We start from the raw sequence: 19,422 nt of genomic DNA, 5'->3' as shown, positions 1-19,422 counted from the left end.
AAAGAAGTGGTGCAGAGTGACACAAGGAAGGAAAACAGCTGGTGCTATGAAGGCCTTGATATGAAAGAGAGGCTTGAGTGCTGCAGCTGCACTAGGCTTACATGAAGGAGTCTTAAAGCCAACTTTAACATATGGATGTGAGACTATGGTATGGCATGAAAATGAAACTTCAAGAGTGAGTGCAGTGGAGATGAGACTGCTGAGGAATGGTGTGGAGTACACAGAGTGGATAGGATACGAAATAATGTGATTCATAAACGATGCTGAGCGAGGAAGTCTGTAGACACCAGAATCAAAGAGTGTACTGAGATAGTATGATCATGTGGATAGAATGGATAACAACACAGTGGTGAAAAAGGTAAATCTGAATGAATCTGAAGGAGGGAGGAAGCAAGGTAGGCCAAGGAGAAGCTGGAAGGATATGGTGGATGAGTGTGTAAGGAGGAGAGGTATGGAAGTTGGTGAGGCTAGGGGACTGGCAAGAGATCAAGCTGGCTGGATGAATGTTGTGAGAAGTGCATGATCATGGATTTGGCACCCCTTTTTAACATGACAGCGTTCGGACTGACTCTATTGGATATGTTTATATGAAGCTACAGAATGTGGTGAAAGTTTTTGGCGTATCAGATAGAGCCAGGATTCCGGGGGCTTGAATGATGAGTGAATGGAAGCACAGCCCACTGGACTGGGCAAACTTGGGCTGTCAGGACACTGTTACTCCTGACTCTCCCCTAGGGTGGGAAAGGAGATCTGGATGATGATGTTGATCTTTTCTTCTTTAAAGCTGATACTTTTATATGTTATATGTAACATTAATATTAGCGATTACTTCTATATAATAATAATGCTGTACTGTAAAACTGTGAGAAACTGACTGTAATGTCATGGCACACTTCTTATTTGCAATCCCTTTTGTGTGTATATGTATGGTCATTCCTATGAACATAATATACTGATGATGCTTTATATTATGGATCCATGGATTGTTGTTGAGGGTTTTCAGATTCAATATGTCTGCTTTCTACTGAGGAAAGTTTTCCCCCTGTCCTTTATGATACCTGGGCTTGTTCCTCACCTTGAGACATAAACTTATGGCAAGGAATAATTGGCAAAGTACCAGAGGCCCTTTTCATCACTTAATAACAGGGCAACATATGGTAAAACTGAAGATTTTCCTTAGAAGTAAGAAACTGGACCCAGTAAACAGATTGCCTTTCACAGTACAGGTACAGTAATCCCGCATTTTTTGCGGATTTTTTGTCTACGGTTTTGCCCTCTCGCGGATTTTCTTAGCATTAATAAGTTCAACTAAAATATCCTTGAATATACAGAAAAGAAAAAAAAATTGAAATTCCCGCAACTTCCAATTGTAGCGCGGTAAACTCACGCCACCCTCTGTCCCTTTCCCGCGGCCCCTCTGCCAGTGTTACCATATCTAGCATAATTTTATTCTTTTAGCATAATTTTGATAAAATTTTCGAGTCTGGAATATTTTTTAGCATATTAGAAGTTTTAGCATCATTCTAGTATAATTTAGAATGGAATGGAATATTTTTGGAATAATTTTATAAAAGCTACAAATCAGAGAGAGAGAGAGAGAGAGACGAATAAGGTAAGAAGATGTAAGGTTTGAATAGTTGGTTACTTTCAGTTTGGGCTTGGTTGGGTTGGATTAGGTTGGGTTGGATTAGGTTAGGTTAGGTTTTAGGTTAGGTTAGGTTTTAGGTTAGGTTAGGTTTGGTTCGGTTAGGTTTGGTTAGGATAAGTTTGAGCTTTGTATTTTACCCATGAAACCTAGGTTTTTCCGATGGATTTTGGTATGATTCATTCGATTTTCAGCTTCATTTCAGTCGGAAATGACCATTTTCTGTGTTTCCCCCCCTCCCTATAACCCCCGATTCCCCAAAGCTCCTCCATTGTTGCAGGGGGATGGGGGGGGGTCATATCTCAAAATCTGGTTATTTCCGACGGAAATGATGCTCAAAATCGAATGAATCACATCAAAATCCATCAGAAAAACGTAAGTTTCGTGGGAAAAAGCAGTATGGGCAGAAAACCGATATTTACCCTCTTACTGTATGTAGGTTCATTTTAATATTTTCATAGTAAACAGTACATAATTAATATGTAGCATATGTATAGAATTTTATTATTTAGCTTCAAGTTAGCATAATTCATTTTTTACTTGGAACAAATTTGCTCAATCTAGCATAATTTTTTCACTGCCCTAGCATAATTTCGTTGTTTGGATATGGCAACACTGCTCTCTGCCCCACATTCTTCAGTCAACGCCTGACTGCCTCACGTGTTTGGTGTTCTTGTAACTGCACTATGATACGAGCCTCTTGCCTCCCACTTGCTTTCCACATGGCCCCAGGACGTAAGCCAGCCTCACCAAAGGCTAATAATACAATTAGTAAACACTCCAAAGTGACAAAACGATCAAGAAAAGTTATGACAGCAGAGAAAATTGTGTTACTGGACAAGCTAAGAAGCGACCGTGCGAGTGTTTGCTATCACCAGTTAATGCATCTTTTCATTTTGTACTGTTTTGTGAATAAATGTGTAGATAATTGTGTATTACAGTACGGTGTTTACGTTTTTCCTTCATAATGGAGTATGTGCTTTCAATCTTGTAAGAAGGTATTTCGGGATGAGTATGGAGGTTTCGGGACAATTCGCAGTCACAACAAACACAAGATAATTCGCCTTCATTAATGAAGATAGCTATGGGTGACGCTAGAATATAATTCAAAGGCGACTACAGCGAGGAAGAAACAAGTTAATTATTGACTAAAGGTGCAACTAGTAAATAATATCCAGAACCTACGCTACTGAACCTAGACTTTGCTGGATCCCGGATCCCCCTGAAATATAGTTATTAAAGTATTGATTAATTAATAATAAGTATATTTATAAAAGTATTGATTAGTATATTTATAAAATGGCGGGGAATCGTCCAGGGTGAGAATTGTTCTGAAGGGGAATCATCCATGTTTTGACGGGGAATTGTCTGACGGCGAATTGTCTCGCAATCAGTATGGACATGGACTGTGTGATGGGCAGCATGGTGGACACAAGTGCAAGATTCAATTGTTAATAGAGTATTCGCGGATTTAAATTTTCGCGGGGGTTACAAGAACGTAACTACCGCGAAACATGCGGGATTACTGTACAGTACTTTTGTGGAGTAAATTTATACTCCAAGTGGAATTTTCACTGTATCACATATTCAAAAGGTTTTGGGGAACATCATCCCCATGAACAATAAGAACATATATTACAGCGTTTTCCTAACAGTGATATCCTATAATCATTTACGTACGGGGATCCAGAAAAATCTTCAAACTACATACTGTAAATGATGATCACTTATCTAAGTTTAAACTGGACAAATTACTAGAAGTAATAGGGAAAAGAAATTAAATGGATGTGAAAAATGAAAAAGAGGGTGTTCTACAATGACAGTTGCTACCATCCCTCACCACCAGGTGATGTGTAGTTCTTGGCGGCAAGGAAGAGCTGCCACTGTGGGTTGTCTGGATCAACATCTTCATCACTCTCTTCATCCTCATGTGTGGCTCCAAGTGGCATCTCTGTCCCGCCCCCATCTTCTTCAGGCAGGGGCAGTTCCATGCCCTCTTCCAGTTCTGCCATCAATGCTGACCACTTCCGGTTGCCCACGCTTCGCTTGCTCCTTTATGAGAAGATACCAGTACTGCATTTAAAAAAACTGTGGTACCAAATCCAAACAACTGCCTACCTTCACATCATATCTAGGTCAAGACAGCAACATCTTTTAGCAGTCATCCTGCTGTACAATAAATAAGTACAGTAACACTGAGTTATCCAAAGCTTTCACCATATCAAGTTTCTTCTACCCTACCCAACTTTACCTGAGCCTGACACTCTTCTTAGCATTAAGTATCTGAAGGAGGTCAGCCTTTCGGAGGTGAACCAGTTTCTTGAGAGTGCGAGCATCCTTGTAGATGCGTGAGCCTGGTTCATTGAAGGTGCAGGCATTGGTGAAAACAAGAGCCAAGTCCTCCTCTAGCTCCTCCACTGTGCGATACTGACCTCCCTGGATCCGCTGTCCAATGGTCTTCAGGTCAAGAGGGTGCTCAATCAGCTGGTAGTAGTCTGGATATTTCTGGGGACAAGCAGAAGAATTTAAATATTTGTGATAACTTGGTTAGGAATGAATATCTCCTACTGAGCTGGTGGGAGAGGGTTTGCTGACAGCTGGAGAGCATCAACCTAACATGAGATGGAGGCTGGAGAATAAAGGACTACCTTTAATGCCAGTGTGTGTTTTTTTAACCCTTCAGATATGCAGCTTATAAGCATTATCTTATGTAAGTGGTGACAAAGGTAAAAACATAGAGACTGATAAGGACAAATGGTGGATAAAGTGAAACGAAGGAAACATTTATGCAGTCAGAGTTACCCAACGAATTCGAATTCTAAATTCCTGGTACTCAACCTGCCACAGCTGTAATGTTTCTTAATGGACAAGTAAGTGAATTCAACCCTGAAGTAGATGCGAGGACTGAATATAAAGAAAGTCTGGAACATTATTTCTTGGCAAAAGATACCACAAATTAAGCAAAGATGAAAAATGTAACTGATTGCTATTGTGGGGGCCAAGACATTCAAGTTACTGAGAAACCTGTGTAAGCCCAAGCATCCAGGAAAAATTATTTTTGAGGAATTATGCGCAGTGTTGACTAGCCACCATGAGCCAAAAATTTCAGACACTGAAGCAAGATTAAAGTTTCACAAATGGATAAGACAACCAGGTGAAAGTGTAGCTCAGTACTGTACGTGGCTGCCTGAAAGAAATGACAACACTACAATTCTAACTCACTAGTGACAGACCCAGAGGATCAAATGTTGCATGATCAGCTGATTGTATGCATAAATGATAAATAGGGAGCTGCTGCCTCTCCTGACAATGAGAGGGCTCTCCCTCCATGCTAAGAGATCTTTTTACGTGGCATGTGTTAGGAGTGTAATGCTATGGTAGTGAGGTCTGGGCACCAGAGAAAGATATTCATTGGCTCAAATGCACAGAAATGACGATGATTAGATGAATGTGTCATGTATCCCTGAATGCAAGCCCTGGAAGGGCTAGGTTAATATTGAAGAACTGAGAGGAAGGATGGGACTGGAGTGTATTGGTGTTGTGATGAGGAAGAGCAGATTGAGATGGTGTGGCTATATGGAGAGGATGGAGCATGACAACTGGGTGTAGAAATTGGGAAGTGTGAACATTGGGGATAGGGCTGCAATAGGCAAACCGAAAAAGAACTGGGACAAGGTCATAGTGCGAAACCTCAGGGATAAGGGACCAAATAGGGAGGCTACCAGAAAACAAGCAATGTGGAGAGCTGCAATCAAGTGATCAAGGTCGACGCATGCAAGCATGTTGTAGCCTTTATAAACAATACAATCACTGAGCTCTATAGTATGGAGAGGCTTTCTCATGGGTAGCACGGCATAATTTGTGTGTCCCCCGCCAGGGTGACACTGGTGTAGTGGCAGCCACGTTACACCATGCCTGATGCCGCAGCTTTTGTACTGAGCTGCTCAGTGGGTTTTTGAAAGCAGCCGAAGATTCCGGAAAATATAGTGCCATGGTTCACTGTGCAGCTTACAGATGCAAAAATGGGCACAGGAATTCATTGAAGAGAGATGGCATTACATTTCACAAGTAAGAAATATATCTTGTTGCTAATTCTATAGGACTGCTACCCACCGGGTAGGGGCAGGAAGATTCTTCTCCAGTATCCATGCATGTATGAGGCAACTAAAAGGGGCCCATTTATCTCCAGTCTTTCTCTCCATGTCCTCTTCTCTTCTGTTCACGCTCTCTTGTAGATATTTCCATGTTTCTATCGGCCTTTATCAATTTAGACATTCGGTTTCATAGCATGGATAGTCTAAGGACTTCCAACACCAATTCAACACCACTACTTCGATGTAAAACAGCTTCAACATCACTGTCACTTCAATGTTGATACCACACTTTCATTTTCTGCCATTACCTTTTTCTGCCTTAAGACCAAAATGTGTAAGTTCTGCACTGCAGGAAACTATGGCATTGTTTTATATTCTTGGTTAAATGTAGGTGGGGGCACTTGCGATCCACTCACTCGATGTAGCGCTGCTCTCGGATGTCTGCCCTTCGCTCTCCTCCATCCTTCTTTCCTTCCATCCTCTTCTTTCTTTCTTTCCTTCATTCTTTCCTTGTCCTTCTGCCTACGGGTGACTTTACACTCCTCCTTCTGTCTTTCTTTCCTTCATTCTTTCCTCTTCCTTCTGCCTGTGGGTGACTCAACACTGAGTGACAAGCCAAATGGTTTCCTGTACACCAGGAAACCATTTACTACGCTGGGTGGCAACCATAAAACCAAATTTTTGCGCCTGGTGGTTTAATGGGTAATTATGGCACTCCAATAAGATTAAGCTGGTGAAGGTTTATATCCAAGGGATAGTTTGGGGTTACTGCTCACATAACACCACTCAGGGATGAGCGAGGCTAGTCACTGCCATCTTCAATGTCAGGACCAACTTGTCTAGCCTGAGGCTCCTACATTCCTCATGGGGCAACAGCAGATTGATGATGATGATGATGATGATGATGATGGAGGAGGAGGAGGACTCGTGTGAACATGCACTGGTATTACGGGGGAAACCAAAAGATGATGCAGTCATACTGAAATCATACACTGGGGATAAGGTGGGAGTGCCACGATAGATAACATCTCACTTAACCCGACAGCTGCGACATACATCATGTGAGGAACAGCGCGTGACTGCAATGTACATCATATGATCAAGCTTTTTTTTTTTTTTTTTTTTTTTTTTTTTTTTTTAAAGGTGGGCCACATTTTTCACCCAAATGTCCATAAATAGTGTTTGGCATCTCAACTGAGCTATACCTGCCACGTTCCACACATCTCCGCACCACCCACACTTGTCAGTGTCTTATCGGCACGCATGGAGGGCAGAGGTCAGCCACCTTCACGTGATCCACAACCCTACAATTCTCGTGGTGCAAGATGTAAGATTATATTCAGGATAACAGCACCTAAGAAAAGGAAGAAAATAATGGAGAAATCAAGCAGCAGTACTGATGAAGAAACTGTGTCAAAGGTAAAAGCAAGTGGTAAAGGGAGAACAGTTACAGCCTCATGCATTAGGCCTTGTGAGCCTGCCGCCACTCCTTGTGGTGATATTCCCACCATATCCAAGCCTACCACACCTTCTCATCCAAAATTGAGACACAGAAGATTATCAAAACCTTTGACTCCTTCAAAGTATTTACCAATGTTTTATGATAGTGGTAAAGGATCCCTGTCCTCTCTGAGTGAAGAGTCAGAGTGGGATACTGATAATGCGGGAGAAGAGCAAAGAGCGAGTGATAGTGAAAGTACAGTGGAGGAGTCTGATGATGGTGATGAGACAAAGATGAACCTCGTGACACCACTCTCCATCCTTTTGTCTGGACTGATGGAAAAGATTTTCAGCCAGATATGATTCTGACAAACGAGCTTCAGGCACTACTGATGAGTGGCCTCATGGTGAGGATGCAAGTAAGACTGATTATTTTGAAATCTTCTTTGATAATGCAGTAATGTCATTCATTGTGGGTGAAACAAATAAATTTTTCAGCTATACTGCTGAACACAGTGATTTTACACTGGCTTCTCATGCACATCAATGGGTAGCCATGACAGTTGAGGAAACGAGTGTTCTTTGCTCTGTTGTTGCTGATGCCTCTTATAAAGAAACATGTACTAAATGATTATTGGAGAAAGGATCCTCTCATGCCCACATCACTAATTGGTAAATTTATGACCAGAGACTACATCCTGTTACTGATCCGCTTCCTACATTTTGCTGATAACAATAACCATGATGAAAGAGATCGCTTGTGGAAAGTGAGGGAAGTGTTTACCATGATAGCTGAGAAATACAGAAAGTACTTTTATCCTTTTCAAAAGATGGTGTTTGATGAAAGTTTGGTACTTTTCAAGGGACATCTTGTTTTCAAGCAGTATACTCCTAGTAAGAGACATCGCTTTGGCATAAAAATCTTCGTACTTTGTGACTGTGAAACAGGAATAATTCTTGGTATGATAGTTTACACTGGCAGTGACGTAGATATTCCGAAAGGTGACCCGCTGGGAGTGTTAGATGCCATTGTGAAGAAACTAAGGGCACCATTTATGGGCAAAGGGCACATCCTTTATATTGACAATTGTCTTTTATGCACACTCAGAACACTGGCACATGTGGAACGGTAAAGAAAACCAGAAAACACATGCCCAAATTTCATGATGATGCCTGGCGTGGGTATGTTGAACTAAAAAAGTCAGGGAAAATACTTGTTGGGCATATTGAACTAAAAAAGTCAGGGAAAATACTTGTTGGGCATATTGAACTAAAAGAGTCAGGGAAAATACTTGTTATCAACTGGCATGACAAGAGGCAAGTATCCCTGCTCACTACAGTGCACAACGGTGAGATGAAAGACAGTGGTAAGAAAGGCTACAGAACAAAAGAAAGTGTGGTGAAACCAGATGCAGTATTAGATTATAATGAAAACATGAGGTTGATAGATAAAAGTGACTGTCAGCTGTGTGAAGTTGTTTGAGGAAAACTGTAAAATGGTACCATAAATTCTTCAACCATGTAATTGACATGGCAGTCCTCAACTGCTATAATTTGTACATGGTGAAGACAGGAAACAAGAAGTTGAAATTACAAGAATTTCTGTACAATCTAGTGTATCATCTATTAGAAAAGTATGGAACACTGACTATTTCAGAACAAGGATGACAAGTGACTAACTTTCTAGACAGACTCATGGCTCAAGCCTTTAAGGCTCATCACTTCTTGGACTCTACACCAGTGCAAAGGGTAGAAAGCAGCAAGTTGAGTGCTATGTATGCAAAAACACATCAAACAGATAGCAGAAAAGAAAACTGGTCAATACATGGTGTCCAGAGTGTGAGGTTGCATTGTGCATGGGGCCATGTTACAGAGATTATTACACACTGAATAAGTTCTAAAAGTAAACTGTGGTCCTATGTAAATATGTAAGTAGCTCTGCAAGTAAGTACTAGTGTGTCAGCCTAGCACAGTAACTGATTCCTCCTATGCAAACAGCAGAGAAATAAAACTTGTTACTTTATCCATAAAAAAAAATGTAGTGTAATAAATAAAATAGATCTTGGGGTGGTTAATACTGTGTTTAGTGCTTGTCTGGACATCCTCGTCACCACTACAGCTTTCATATGTCTTCACCAAGTCACTCTTGCTCCTTGCATCTCCATCTCCTCCTCCGGTCCTCTCCACCACCATTCACTGCCCACTGCCCGGGAGAGTGAAGATGCGCAACTTCACTACTTCACCATGGCCAAACTAAGGTAAATAATATATTTGGTTTTCCTATTCTCTTCCATGCACTCTTTCATTTATAAGAGCAAAAATTATTTATGAAAAAAAAAAAAAAAAAAAAAAAAAAAAAAAAAAAACGTTTTTTGCGCATGGGGGGATCGACCACAAAACCTAATGCCACAGTTAACGGGTTAAGAAGCATGTAAAGGAATTGCCACTTGTAGTGGCAGAAGGTACTGGACAAAACTTGTTAGGTAGGAACTGCTTAGAAAAATTATGTTCAGGTAGAGTTAGCCTCCACTGCAAAGTTTGTAAAGTGATTAGGAGTGAAACATGCCAGTGTCTTTCAAGAAGGCTTGCGCACATACACAGAAGGACAGACCAAAATTTATGTTGATCATAAAGTCAGGCCAAAGTTTTTAAAGCTCATCCAGTACTATTTTCCACGAGACAAGCCACATACACTGAACTGGATTGGTCATTACACGCTCACCTATGGGAAAGCAAGAGTGGGCCACACCAATAGTAGTCGTCTCAAAACCCTCTTGAATATAAGAATCTGAAGAGACTTGAAAGTGACTGTAAATCCAACAGCTGAGAAAGAGACCTGTATGTATGTGACTTGTTAACCAGTTTGGTAGGTGGTAAGTGACTTGAGTTGTGCTTATAAAGAGATGCAGTTCGATGAAGAGTCACAGAAGTACTGTGATAAACACACATAGGGGAATGTTCAGGTACATCAAACTGCCTTATGATATCAAATGTGCACCTAGAATTTTTCTGAAACAAATGTACAATTTATTAAGCGATGTGCCCATACAGCTGTTTACCTAGATGACATCCTGATCACAGGATGCACTGAACAGGAACATATGACAAATTTAACTAAGGTGGTAGAGAAAGTTAAATAAAAAAGGACTGAAACTACACTTTGACAAATAACAGTTCTTTCACAGCAGTGTTAGTTATTTGGGACACAAAGTTTACGCACGAAACATTCACGTATTGGAAAGTAAAGTAAAAGCAATTGTTGATGCACCCAAGCCAGCAGATGTACAGACAATGTCATTCTTAGGGGGTATAAATTTCTATGACAAGTTTCCCTGAAATCTTTCCATAGTGCTTGCACCACTATATTTGTTGTTAAAGAAGGGAATACCGTGGCAGTGGCAGAAACCACAAGAAACAGCATTTAGAAAGGCTAAGCAGATGTTTTCTATCAAGGCACTGGTAAACTATGATCCAGAGATCCACAAGTGATGAAGTGGGCAGAACTGGCTGGCTAGGTGTGGTCATAAAGCTAAACAGTTGGCTTTTTTTGGCCTGCATATAGTCATATGCACCTGGATTATTAATGCACCAATTAAGTTTGAGCCTAGGATCTAAGGCAGAACTAAACAGAAAACAGAATGTTGTTCATTAGGAGTTCGTCAAGTTTAAACTGAAAGTTTAAGTTGCAGTACAAGATGGCTGTTGTACCCTGACTGCATGTTAATGAACTCGGATTTCAGGCCTAAGACACACGGTATGACATAGCTAGATGTGACAATGTTCTGACTTATTTGTTGCTTCAGTAAAAGGTGTCAAGACTGCTACTAATTCAGTAAGCACAGACCAATCATGATAAATGGGTTAATATACAACAGTCTTTAATTTGTCCAACTTCTCTTTAACGGAATTTTTAAGAAGGACTTAATCATATCAACTTTGGAATTCCATTGTGCTGGTGCTGCTGTCTGAAATCTGGCTTCTTCTCTAACAAATCTGTTGCATGAGTAGATTTTCTGACACTTGCTAATACAGCAGACACTAATGATAAATCCTTATGTAGTGATCCAGTTTCCCTCATTCCGTAATTTATAACAAGCTGCAGTGTGTGAAAAACTGGGGTCATGTTCTGGAGGGACACTGAATACATTATTTAAAGAATTTTGAACATCTAGAGATTCACAATCTAATTCTGAGTCATTCTCTGATGTACTATCAGACCTATCTACCATTAGAATATGTTCCTGTTTGGGGGGCTTGGGAGAAAGCTTTAACCCGCGCCGTCCTGGCGACGTGAATTAACGCGGCAACATTGCCTAATTTGCACAATTTTCAATTTTCGCAAGTGATTTCGCGAGTGATTTTTGGCACGTATACACGGGACACCTTCCTCTATTCCTCTACAAGATGCCAAGCAGGAACAATGCCTTACACCGCATAACCTCTCCCCCCCCCCCGCACGCCATTGTCTCGGCAATTCACCTGTTACCAGTGACCTGGCCAATAAAGACATTCAGGGCCAGAGTGATTCCCCAATCGATGACAATGTGGAGGACAATGTTTACATTGCATTAGAGGACGAAACAGTCAGAAATGATGATCAGGTAATGTGGGAAAAAAAAGGTCATGAATGGTGATGAGTTAGTGAGTGAAACAATGCTTATAATGCCTATATTACTGTTTGAAAACCAATATACTCTCGTACTACATATAAATTCGTACCAAGTAAATAAATAAATACTGTTTATGAGTGGATAAAATAGTTACCCTCCCATAGAACTCGTTTTCTTTGGTGCCAGCCTGTTAGAAAACCCAGTCAGGTAAGGAAGGACTTGTACCTAAATCGGGTATTTTAAATCTCAGGTGAGCGATTTCTCTATGAATTTTCGATGTTTCTTACCAAAAGCGGATGTTTGAGCCAAAAAAAAAAAAAAAGGTCCAAAAACGTCGGGATGGGGCGGGTTAATTGATGTGATTGCATGAGACACTTTGTTAGTGATCTTAGAGAAATTAACTATATCCTCAAAGTGAAAATGGATATTCTCTGAAGTGTGACAACTTGTACATCTCCGGCAAGACAGCATTACTGAGTGTAGCTTCCAGTCATTTAAGAAGTGGACAGTCACTCCTAGCCATGCATCTCTCTGTTACTCCAAATATCTATAGTAATATTAATGTTTGGGATGAGTTTCAATATAGAGATAGCACTATGTTTGAGCTTTTCGCACTTTTTTTTTTTTTTTTTTTTTTTTTTTTTAATACAAAGTTGTTGAAAAATGGTTACTACTTAGTATAACATATTGAGGTTCTGTGTACATATTCATCATTCATCATCATCATCCAGACCTCTTTTCCCATCCTAGGGCAAGGTGAGGAGTAGCAATGTCCAGACAGCCCAAATTTGCCCAATCCAATGGGCCACGCTTCCATTCATTCATCAATCAAGCCCCCTGTATCCAGGGTCTATTGGGTACGCCAAAAGTATTCATCACATTCTGTAGCTTCACATAAACGTATCTGACCAAGTCAATCCGGATGCTGCCACGATAAAAAGGGGTGCCAAATCCATGATCATGCACTTCTCCTCACAACATTCATCCAGCCAGCTCGATCTCGTTAGTTCCCTAGCCTCACCAACTTCAAAACCTCTCTTCCTTACACACTCATCCGCCACACCTCTCCATCTTTGGCCTACCTCGCCTCCTCCCTCCTTTAAATCCACTCAGATATACCTTTTTCACCACTCTATTGTTATCCATTCTCTCCAGATGACCATACCATCTCAGTACACTCTCATCGATTCTGGTGTCCACAGACTTCCTCACTCCACATCTTTTATGAATCACATTATTTCATATCCTATCCACCCTCTGTACTCCACATACATTCCTCAGCAGTCCCATCTCCACTGCTATCACTCTTGACTTTTCATTTTCATGCCACACCATAGTATCACATCCATATGTTAAAGTTGGCATTAACTCTCCTTCATGTAAGCCTTGTGCAGCTGCAACACTCAAGCCTCTGTTTCATATCAAGGCCTGCATTGCACCAGCTACTTTTCTTCCGTGCATCACTCTACTTTCCACTTCTTTTGAACATTTACCTCTCTTTTCTGTCACTGTACCCTAGTATCTGAACTCTCTCACCAATTCCAGTCTCTCTCCATGCACCGTAACATCACACTGGAAGTCACCTCCTCTCCCAGTAACCATCACTTTACGCTTTTCTATATTTACTCTCAAGGCACTATGCTCACAGATATCAGCAAAACTCTACACTAGCCTGACAAGTTTTTGTCCGGTATTTGAAAGTAGTATTGCATCATCATCATACAACAAATTTGAGATATTCCATTCATCACCATTCATTACCACTGCCATGCCCCTCTCCATTACTCGCATTTTTACTTCTCACATCACCGCATCCATGCATATACTGAACAACCATGGGGACATCACACAACCTTGTCACACGCCCACACCAATCGTGAACCATTCACTCAGATGCCCATTAACCCTTGCATATGCTTCACTACCATCACAAAAATTCCTGACGGCACCTAGCAGCTTACCATCTACACCGTATATGTGCAGAACTTTCCACAATCCTTCTCTGTCTACTTTGTTGTATGCTTTTTCCAGATCCATGAATGCCATAAATGCCTTATAGTCCTTCTCACAAGCCTTCTCTGCTATCTGTCTCACAACAAATATTTGATCCACACTTCCTCTGCCACTTCTAAAGCCACCCTGTTCATCACTCACTAGGACTTCTGATATCTCTCTAACTGTCTCTGTAATAATTCTTCCATATACCTTCCCTACCACACTCAATAAACTTATGCCAAGATAATTCTTGCACACACTTCGTCACCTTTATTTTTGTACAGGGGTACAATTACAGCCTTTTCCCACTCTGCAGGCACAGTTTCACTCATCCATGCCTTCTTACATATCTCCATCATGCACTTCATCCCACTCTCTCCACTACACTTAATCATCTCTGCATACACCTCATGAACCCCAGCTGCATTCTCATTTTTCAGCCCCTTCACAGCACTCTTCACCTGTGCGAGAGTCACGTCTCCTGGCACTGCATTCCTTCTCTGCACACCCACAAATCCAATCACCTTTACAGCCACTCTGCTCTCTCTACTCCCATTCATCAGGCTTTCAAAATATTCTTTCCATCTGGTCCTTACTTCATACCCATGGGTTAATAATCTACTCCTTACATCCTTCACACCATCACATTTCTTTCTGCTGTCACTTCTACATTTCTGCACCTCTTTCCAGAATAACTTCCTATTTTCAGAGTAGTTTGCATTCATTTTTCTTCCTAGATCATCATTTACCTCCTACTTTTTCCTCTTTACTAGACTCTTTATGTGTTCCTTGCTCTCAATATATTCAGTTCTTATTTCAACTGAACCCCTGTCCTGTAACCACTTTAGCCACTTCTTCCTATTTTCCTCCACCACTCTCTTAACCTCATCGTCCCGTCATGCTGTACGTTTCTGCTTTGTTGTTACTCTTGCCACACCACACACCGTTTTGGCATTTCTAACTAAGCAATCCGTATATGCATTCCGCAGGCTGTTCAGATCCATTTCATTCAAATTCACTTATTCCAACTCCTCCCCTACTTTGGTCCCTTATTCATCTGCCATTTCTTTGATCCTCAGCTTCTCAGCTTTCAGTCTTTCTCCCTGACTGCCTCTCTCTCTCCTGATTCATCTCACTCTTCTCAGCTTGATCTTGCATACCACAATCATATGATCTGACTGACCTCCACATTGTCCTCTCACGGTCCTCGTATCAGCAACCGTTCCCAGCATTGACCTCTCTACGAACATGTAATCAATCAGGCTTCTTTCAACATGATCCTCGTTCCCCCTATAACGTATATTTATGTACATCTTTGTGTTTGAAATAAGAGTTGCAAATGCACAACCTCTTTTCTTGACACATATTCTTCGGTCACTTCCCATTATCATTTTCCCCTGGTACTCCATTAGAACCCATTATGTTATCCTCAGAACCAGTGCTTACTCTTCCATTCATATCCCCCATTACAATCACTTATATCCCCCATTATGATCACTTTACAGCTCCTGGGCATTTCTCCCACTAATTCATCCAGCTCATCCAAAAACCTGTCTTTCTCTCTCACTCCTGTCCTCACACAGTGCATACACTACAATCACTGTCACTTTCACCTTCTGAAACTTGAACTTGACATACATGCACCTCAAGCTGACACATTTGTAGTCTTTCTTTCCACTCTGCCACACCTCATTCATCAACAAAGCAACTCCGTCCTTGCAGCTTCCTCGCCCATTCATGCCCGACCTTACACATTTCACACCCTCCCACTCCTCCACTTCACACCCTTTCATCTTTGTTTCACATAATGCCATCATGGTATAGCTTGCACTCTTGAACACATTCACCACTTTCACTCTCTTGCTCTCCTCATTCACACTTCTCCCATTCCACATGGCCATGCGAATCTGCCCATTTGGTTGGTGACCTGGGCAGGTTTTAGGCCCTCCATGGCTCTCTGAAACAAATGCCATGATTAAGTGATTTTGGATAGGGGAATCAAGGGGACACCTAACCCTGCCAAAAACCCTAGTTATATGGTTACCACCCAGCATTGTAAATGGTTTCCTGGGTACTGGAAACTATTTGGCTTGTCACTCAATGTAGAGATCATAAGGCATCTCTACACTAAGTGAGTGGATGATGGGTGCCCCCATACTTATTAAATCCTCTAATTCCCCAGCTTTCACAAGTGACAGTGGTTGTAGGATTCTGGTAATGAAGCTTCTGGCATGGGTGTGAAGGTCTGAAGTGTTCTGTCTCCTTCCAGGTAGATGGTATTGTGGACTGGGTTATATGTGTAGAAGGACCAGCCTCATACCTTCGCAGCAACACTGACACAATTACACTGATGATAAAAGAGAGTGAAAACCATGGCTCTAATAACACTGACTGCAGATTTACTTCCAGTGTGTGTTTTTCAGATGTCACAACTGAAAGGCTAAAATATATTGTACTGTTCCAACGAAAATTTGATTATAAAGTGCAGCAAGAGGAAAAAACAGTAAAGAGCAGGTGACATAAAGAGACTGGCTTCTAATGAGGATGAACACATTTACTATAATGATAAATTTGGCTATTTCAAGTGAAACTCAACAGCTCAGTATTAGAATTCAGACTCTCTCTCTATATATATTTTTAACATAATTTCCTTGTTTCTTTTCATAACATGGAACTGAAAGGTGCGGGTAAGGGGATGGGTCTGTTATGATGTGGCAGGGGTAAACCAGTTCTGCTGTCGGGCCCTGCTGCAGATGTCACTGATTGCATTGCCCAGTTGACCCTTGTGCGGTGTGGTGCGGTGAGGATCTGTCCGTTCTCCCCTTTGGGGCTAAGATGCGAATGAATGTGTTTGAATGGATGAGTAAATGGAGAGTGAGTCGTCCTGTCTCGGCTACCTCCCTTTCCTTGGGGGAAGCAGCCTAGGTATATAGATAGATAGATAGGAACTGAAATTATTTTTACTAATATCCTATGGTCCTTCCAATTTATCCAGATCGTTTGGGCGTTGTCCCTCATGGGAGTTCCCCTTCGAGCGACGCTGCCGAATCTGTACCAAAACACACCTCTCTGTCTCATGTCAGCTATTTACTACTTCTAAATGAAATTTATTTACAGTATATATATATAAAATTCTCTAATGTGACTATATAGTGTAAGAAAATGCCTATTGTTTTTAATAATAACAATGACTTTTTATAAATACCTCAGCACTTGGCAACGTTGCTTTCCAACGTTGTCGCGCTTGTAGGTGAGTCAGTGAGGGTAGGTCAGGTGTCAATCCGCAGGTCACTTTCTCTGACCGCCATTAAAAGATAAGCTCCTACCCCTACTACTCGCCCTCGTCTGCTCCACAGTCAAGAAAAAGAACTTATTTACAGCGTAAATAAGTATTTTTTAGAAGAGAAGGCAAACAGGGGACCTATAACTGATCCCTCAAAAGCTGCTGCTTGAACAGCAAAGGCCACCAACGTGAGTGAAGTAACAGTCAGACGAATTTGCTCTTCCTTCAATCAAGCCTGCATTACACAAAAGTCACCAGAACAAACTATAATAATTAATAAAACCATATAGACTTTTTATAGAAATAAATCACCATAAACTGTAGATTTTATATGCAGAGAGAGAGAGAGAGAGAGAGAGAGAGAGAGAAACAGACAGACAGACAGACAGACGAAGTCAGGAGGTTTTTCCTCAAATTCTAATAATTCATAAAACCGTATAGACTTTTTATAGAAATAAATCTACATAAAATGTTGATTTTATATGCAGAGAGAGAGAGAGAAAGAGAGAGAGAGAGAGAGAGAGAGAGAGCTGGGAGTGAGGGTTAACCCTTGTCTCTATTCCGATAATTGGCCCAGTAGAAACTGTGGCAACGTCGCACGTAGGGGAAGTCCCGTGAGGGACAATGCCTAAACGATCTGGATAAAATGGAAGGACCATAGTAATATTTCAATTTCTAGCCATCTATTTACATCACTGAGTTGAGGAAATTAAATATTTTTAACTTCACCTCTTGGAAAAGGACTTTAATATTTCTGAACCTTGACATCACATACACATATCGTTTCGTTTTCGTTTCGTTTTTAAAGGCTCCAACATGCTTGCATGTATTGGCCTTGGTCACCTAATGGCGGCTCTCCACGCTGCACGATCCATTGCAGCCTCCCTGTTCAGTCCCTTAACCCTAAGGTCACACTTAACGACCTCGTCCCGTGTCTTTCTCGGTCTACCCCTCATAACCCCACCCCCAATATTAACACTTCTCTCCTTCCTCACCCAATTATCATCCCCCATCCTCTCCACATGTCCAAACCACCTCAATCTACCTCTCCTCATCACAACACCAATACACTCCAGTCCCATCCTACCTCTCAACTCTTCCATTGTAAACCCAGCCCCTCCAGGCCTTGGACACAGGGACGCACTGCACATCCACCTTATCATTGTCATTTCTGTACGTCTGAGCCGGCGAATATCTTCCTCCTTCACTGCCCAGGTCTCACTGCCATACAGCATTACACTCCTAACACATGCTGCATACAAAGATCCCTTAGCACATAGGGAGAGGCCTCTCAATGTCAGGAGAGGCAAGAGCTCCCTGAACTTCTTCCAACCACTTCTCACCCTAGCCACAGAGCTAGCTCCAGCCCCACCTCCAGCACACAACATGTCTCCCAAATAACAAAACTCTTCCACACACTCAAGAGATTCACCAGCAAGTTCAATCCTTTCACGTCTGACAATCTCCACCTGCTCACCCCGGCACGCCGCATACATAAAATCAGCATTATCTCACAGTCTACCTCTGATACCACTACATCTCTTATGCACCCATTTATCACACACACCGCACAAGATGGAATTACTTCCCACGCCCTTGTGGCAAACTGCACATGGCCACTCTCCCTCGTCTTTGACAGTACCGCCACCAACCCTAGATATCATCACTTTTGTTTTATCTGCATTTGCCCTTAAACCCTTTTGCCCCATACCATCTCTCCACTTCCTAAACCTTTCCTCTGCCTCCCTTTCATTCTCTGCAATCAACACCAAATCATCAGCATACAACAACTCCCACGGGAGTCCGTTTCTAAAGTCACGTGAAAGGGCTTCAAGTACCATGACAAACAACATGGGACTCAAGACTGACCCCTGATGCACACCAACATTCACGGAAAACTCATCACTCAAATCTCCATTCACTCTCACCTGGGTGTGAGCACCCACATACATGGCCATAACCACCCTAACCAGCCACTCCTCCAAGCCAAGCTTTCTCATTGCCCACTTCACCACCTCCCTAGGGACTCTGTCAAAGGCCTTTTCCAAATCAACAAAAACAAAATAAAGATCCCTTCTCCTACCAATATATTTTTCCTGAAGCTGTCGAACAATGAATATGGCATCAGTGGTTCCCCTACCTGGCATGAACCCAAACCGCATCTCATCAATATTCACTCTTTCTCTAATCATACCTTCTAAAACTCTCTCCATTACCTTCATTATCTGATCTAAAAGCTTTATACCTCTATAATTTCCTCTTTCCAGGGCATCACCCTTCCGTTTATACACATTTACAATTACACTCTTCAGCCAATCATCTGGGAAAACACACTCATAAATAATCCTATTTATC

At 41.6% G+C, this 19,422-nt stretch overlaps 1 protein-coding gene across 1 annotated transcript in view; it reads right to left on the bottom strand.

Annotated features, from left to right (window-relative positions):
* The window catches only part of polybromo (protein), a 740,816-nt gene that overhangs the window by 654,364 nt on the left and 67,030 nt on the right, over positions 1-19,422 (bottom strand). Inside the window, exons 7-8 of the mRNA XM_080277986.1 lie at positions 3,897-4,150; positions 3,486-3,697 (exon numbers count right to left, since the gene is read on the bottom strand). Of these exons, the coding sequence (XP_080134112.1) occupies positions 3,486-3,697; positions 3,897-4,150 (466 nt within the window). The remainder of the gene's footprint in view (positions 1-3,485; positions 3,698-3,896; positions 4,151-19,422) is intronic.

The sequence above is a fragment of the Coenobita brevimanus genome, chromosome 71 (genome assembly GCF_032717465.1).
Source record: "Coenobita brevimanus isolate Jiangsu-jjx chromosome 71, ASM3271746v2, whole genome shotgun sequence".
Taxonomy (NCBI): Eukaryota; Metazoa; Arthropoda; class Malacostraca; order Decapoda; family Coenobitidae; genus Coenobita; species Coenobita brevimanus.
The sequence above is the reverse complement of the archived record's forward strand: the minus strand, read 5'-3'. Positions and strand labels throughout refer to the sequence as shown.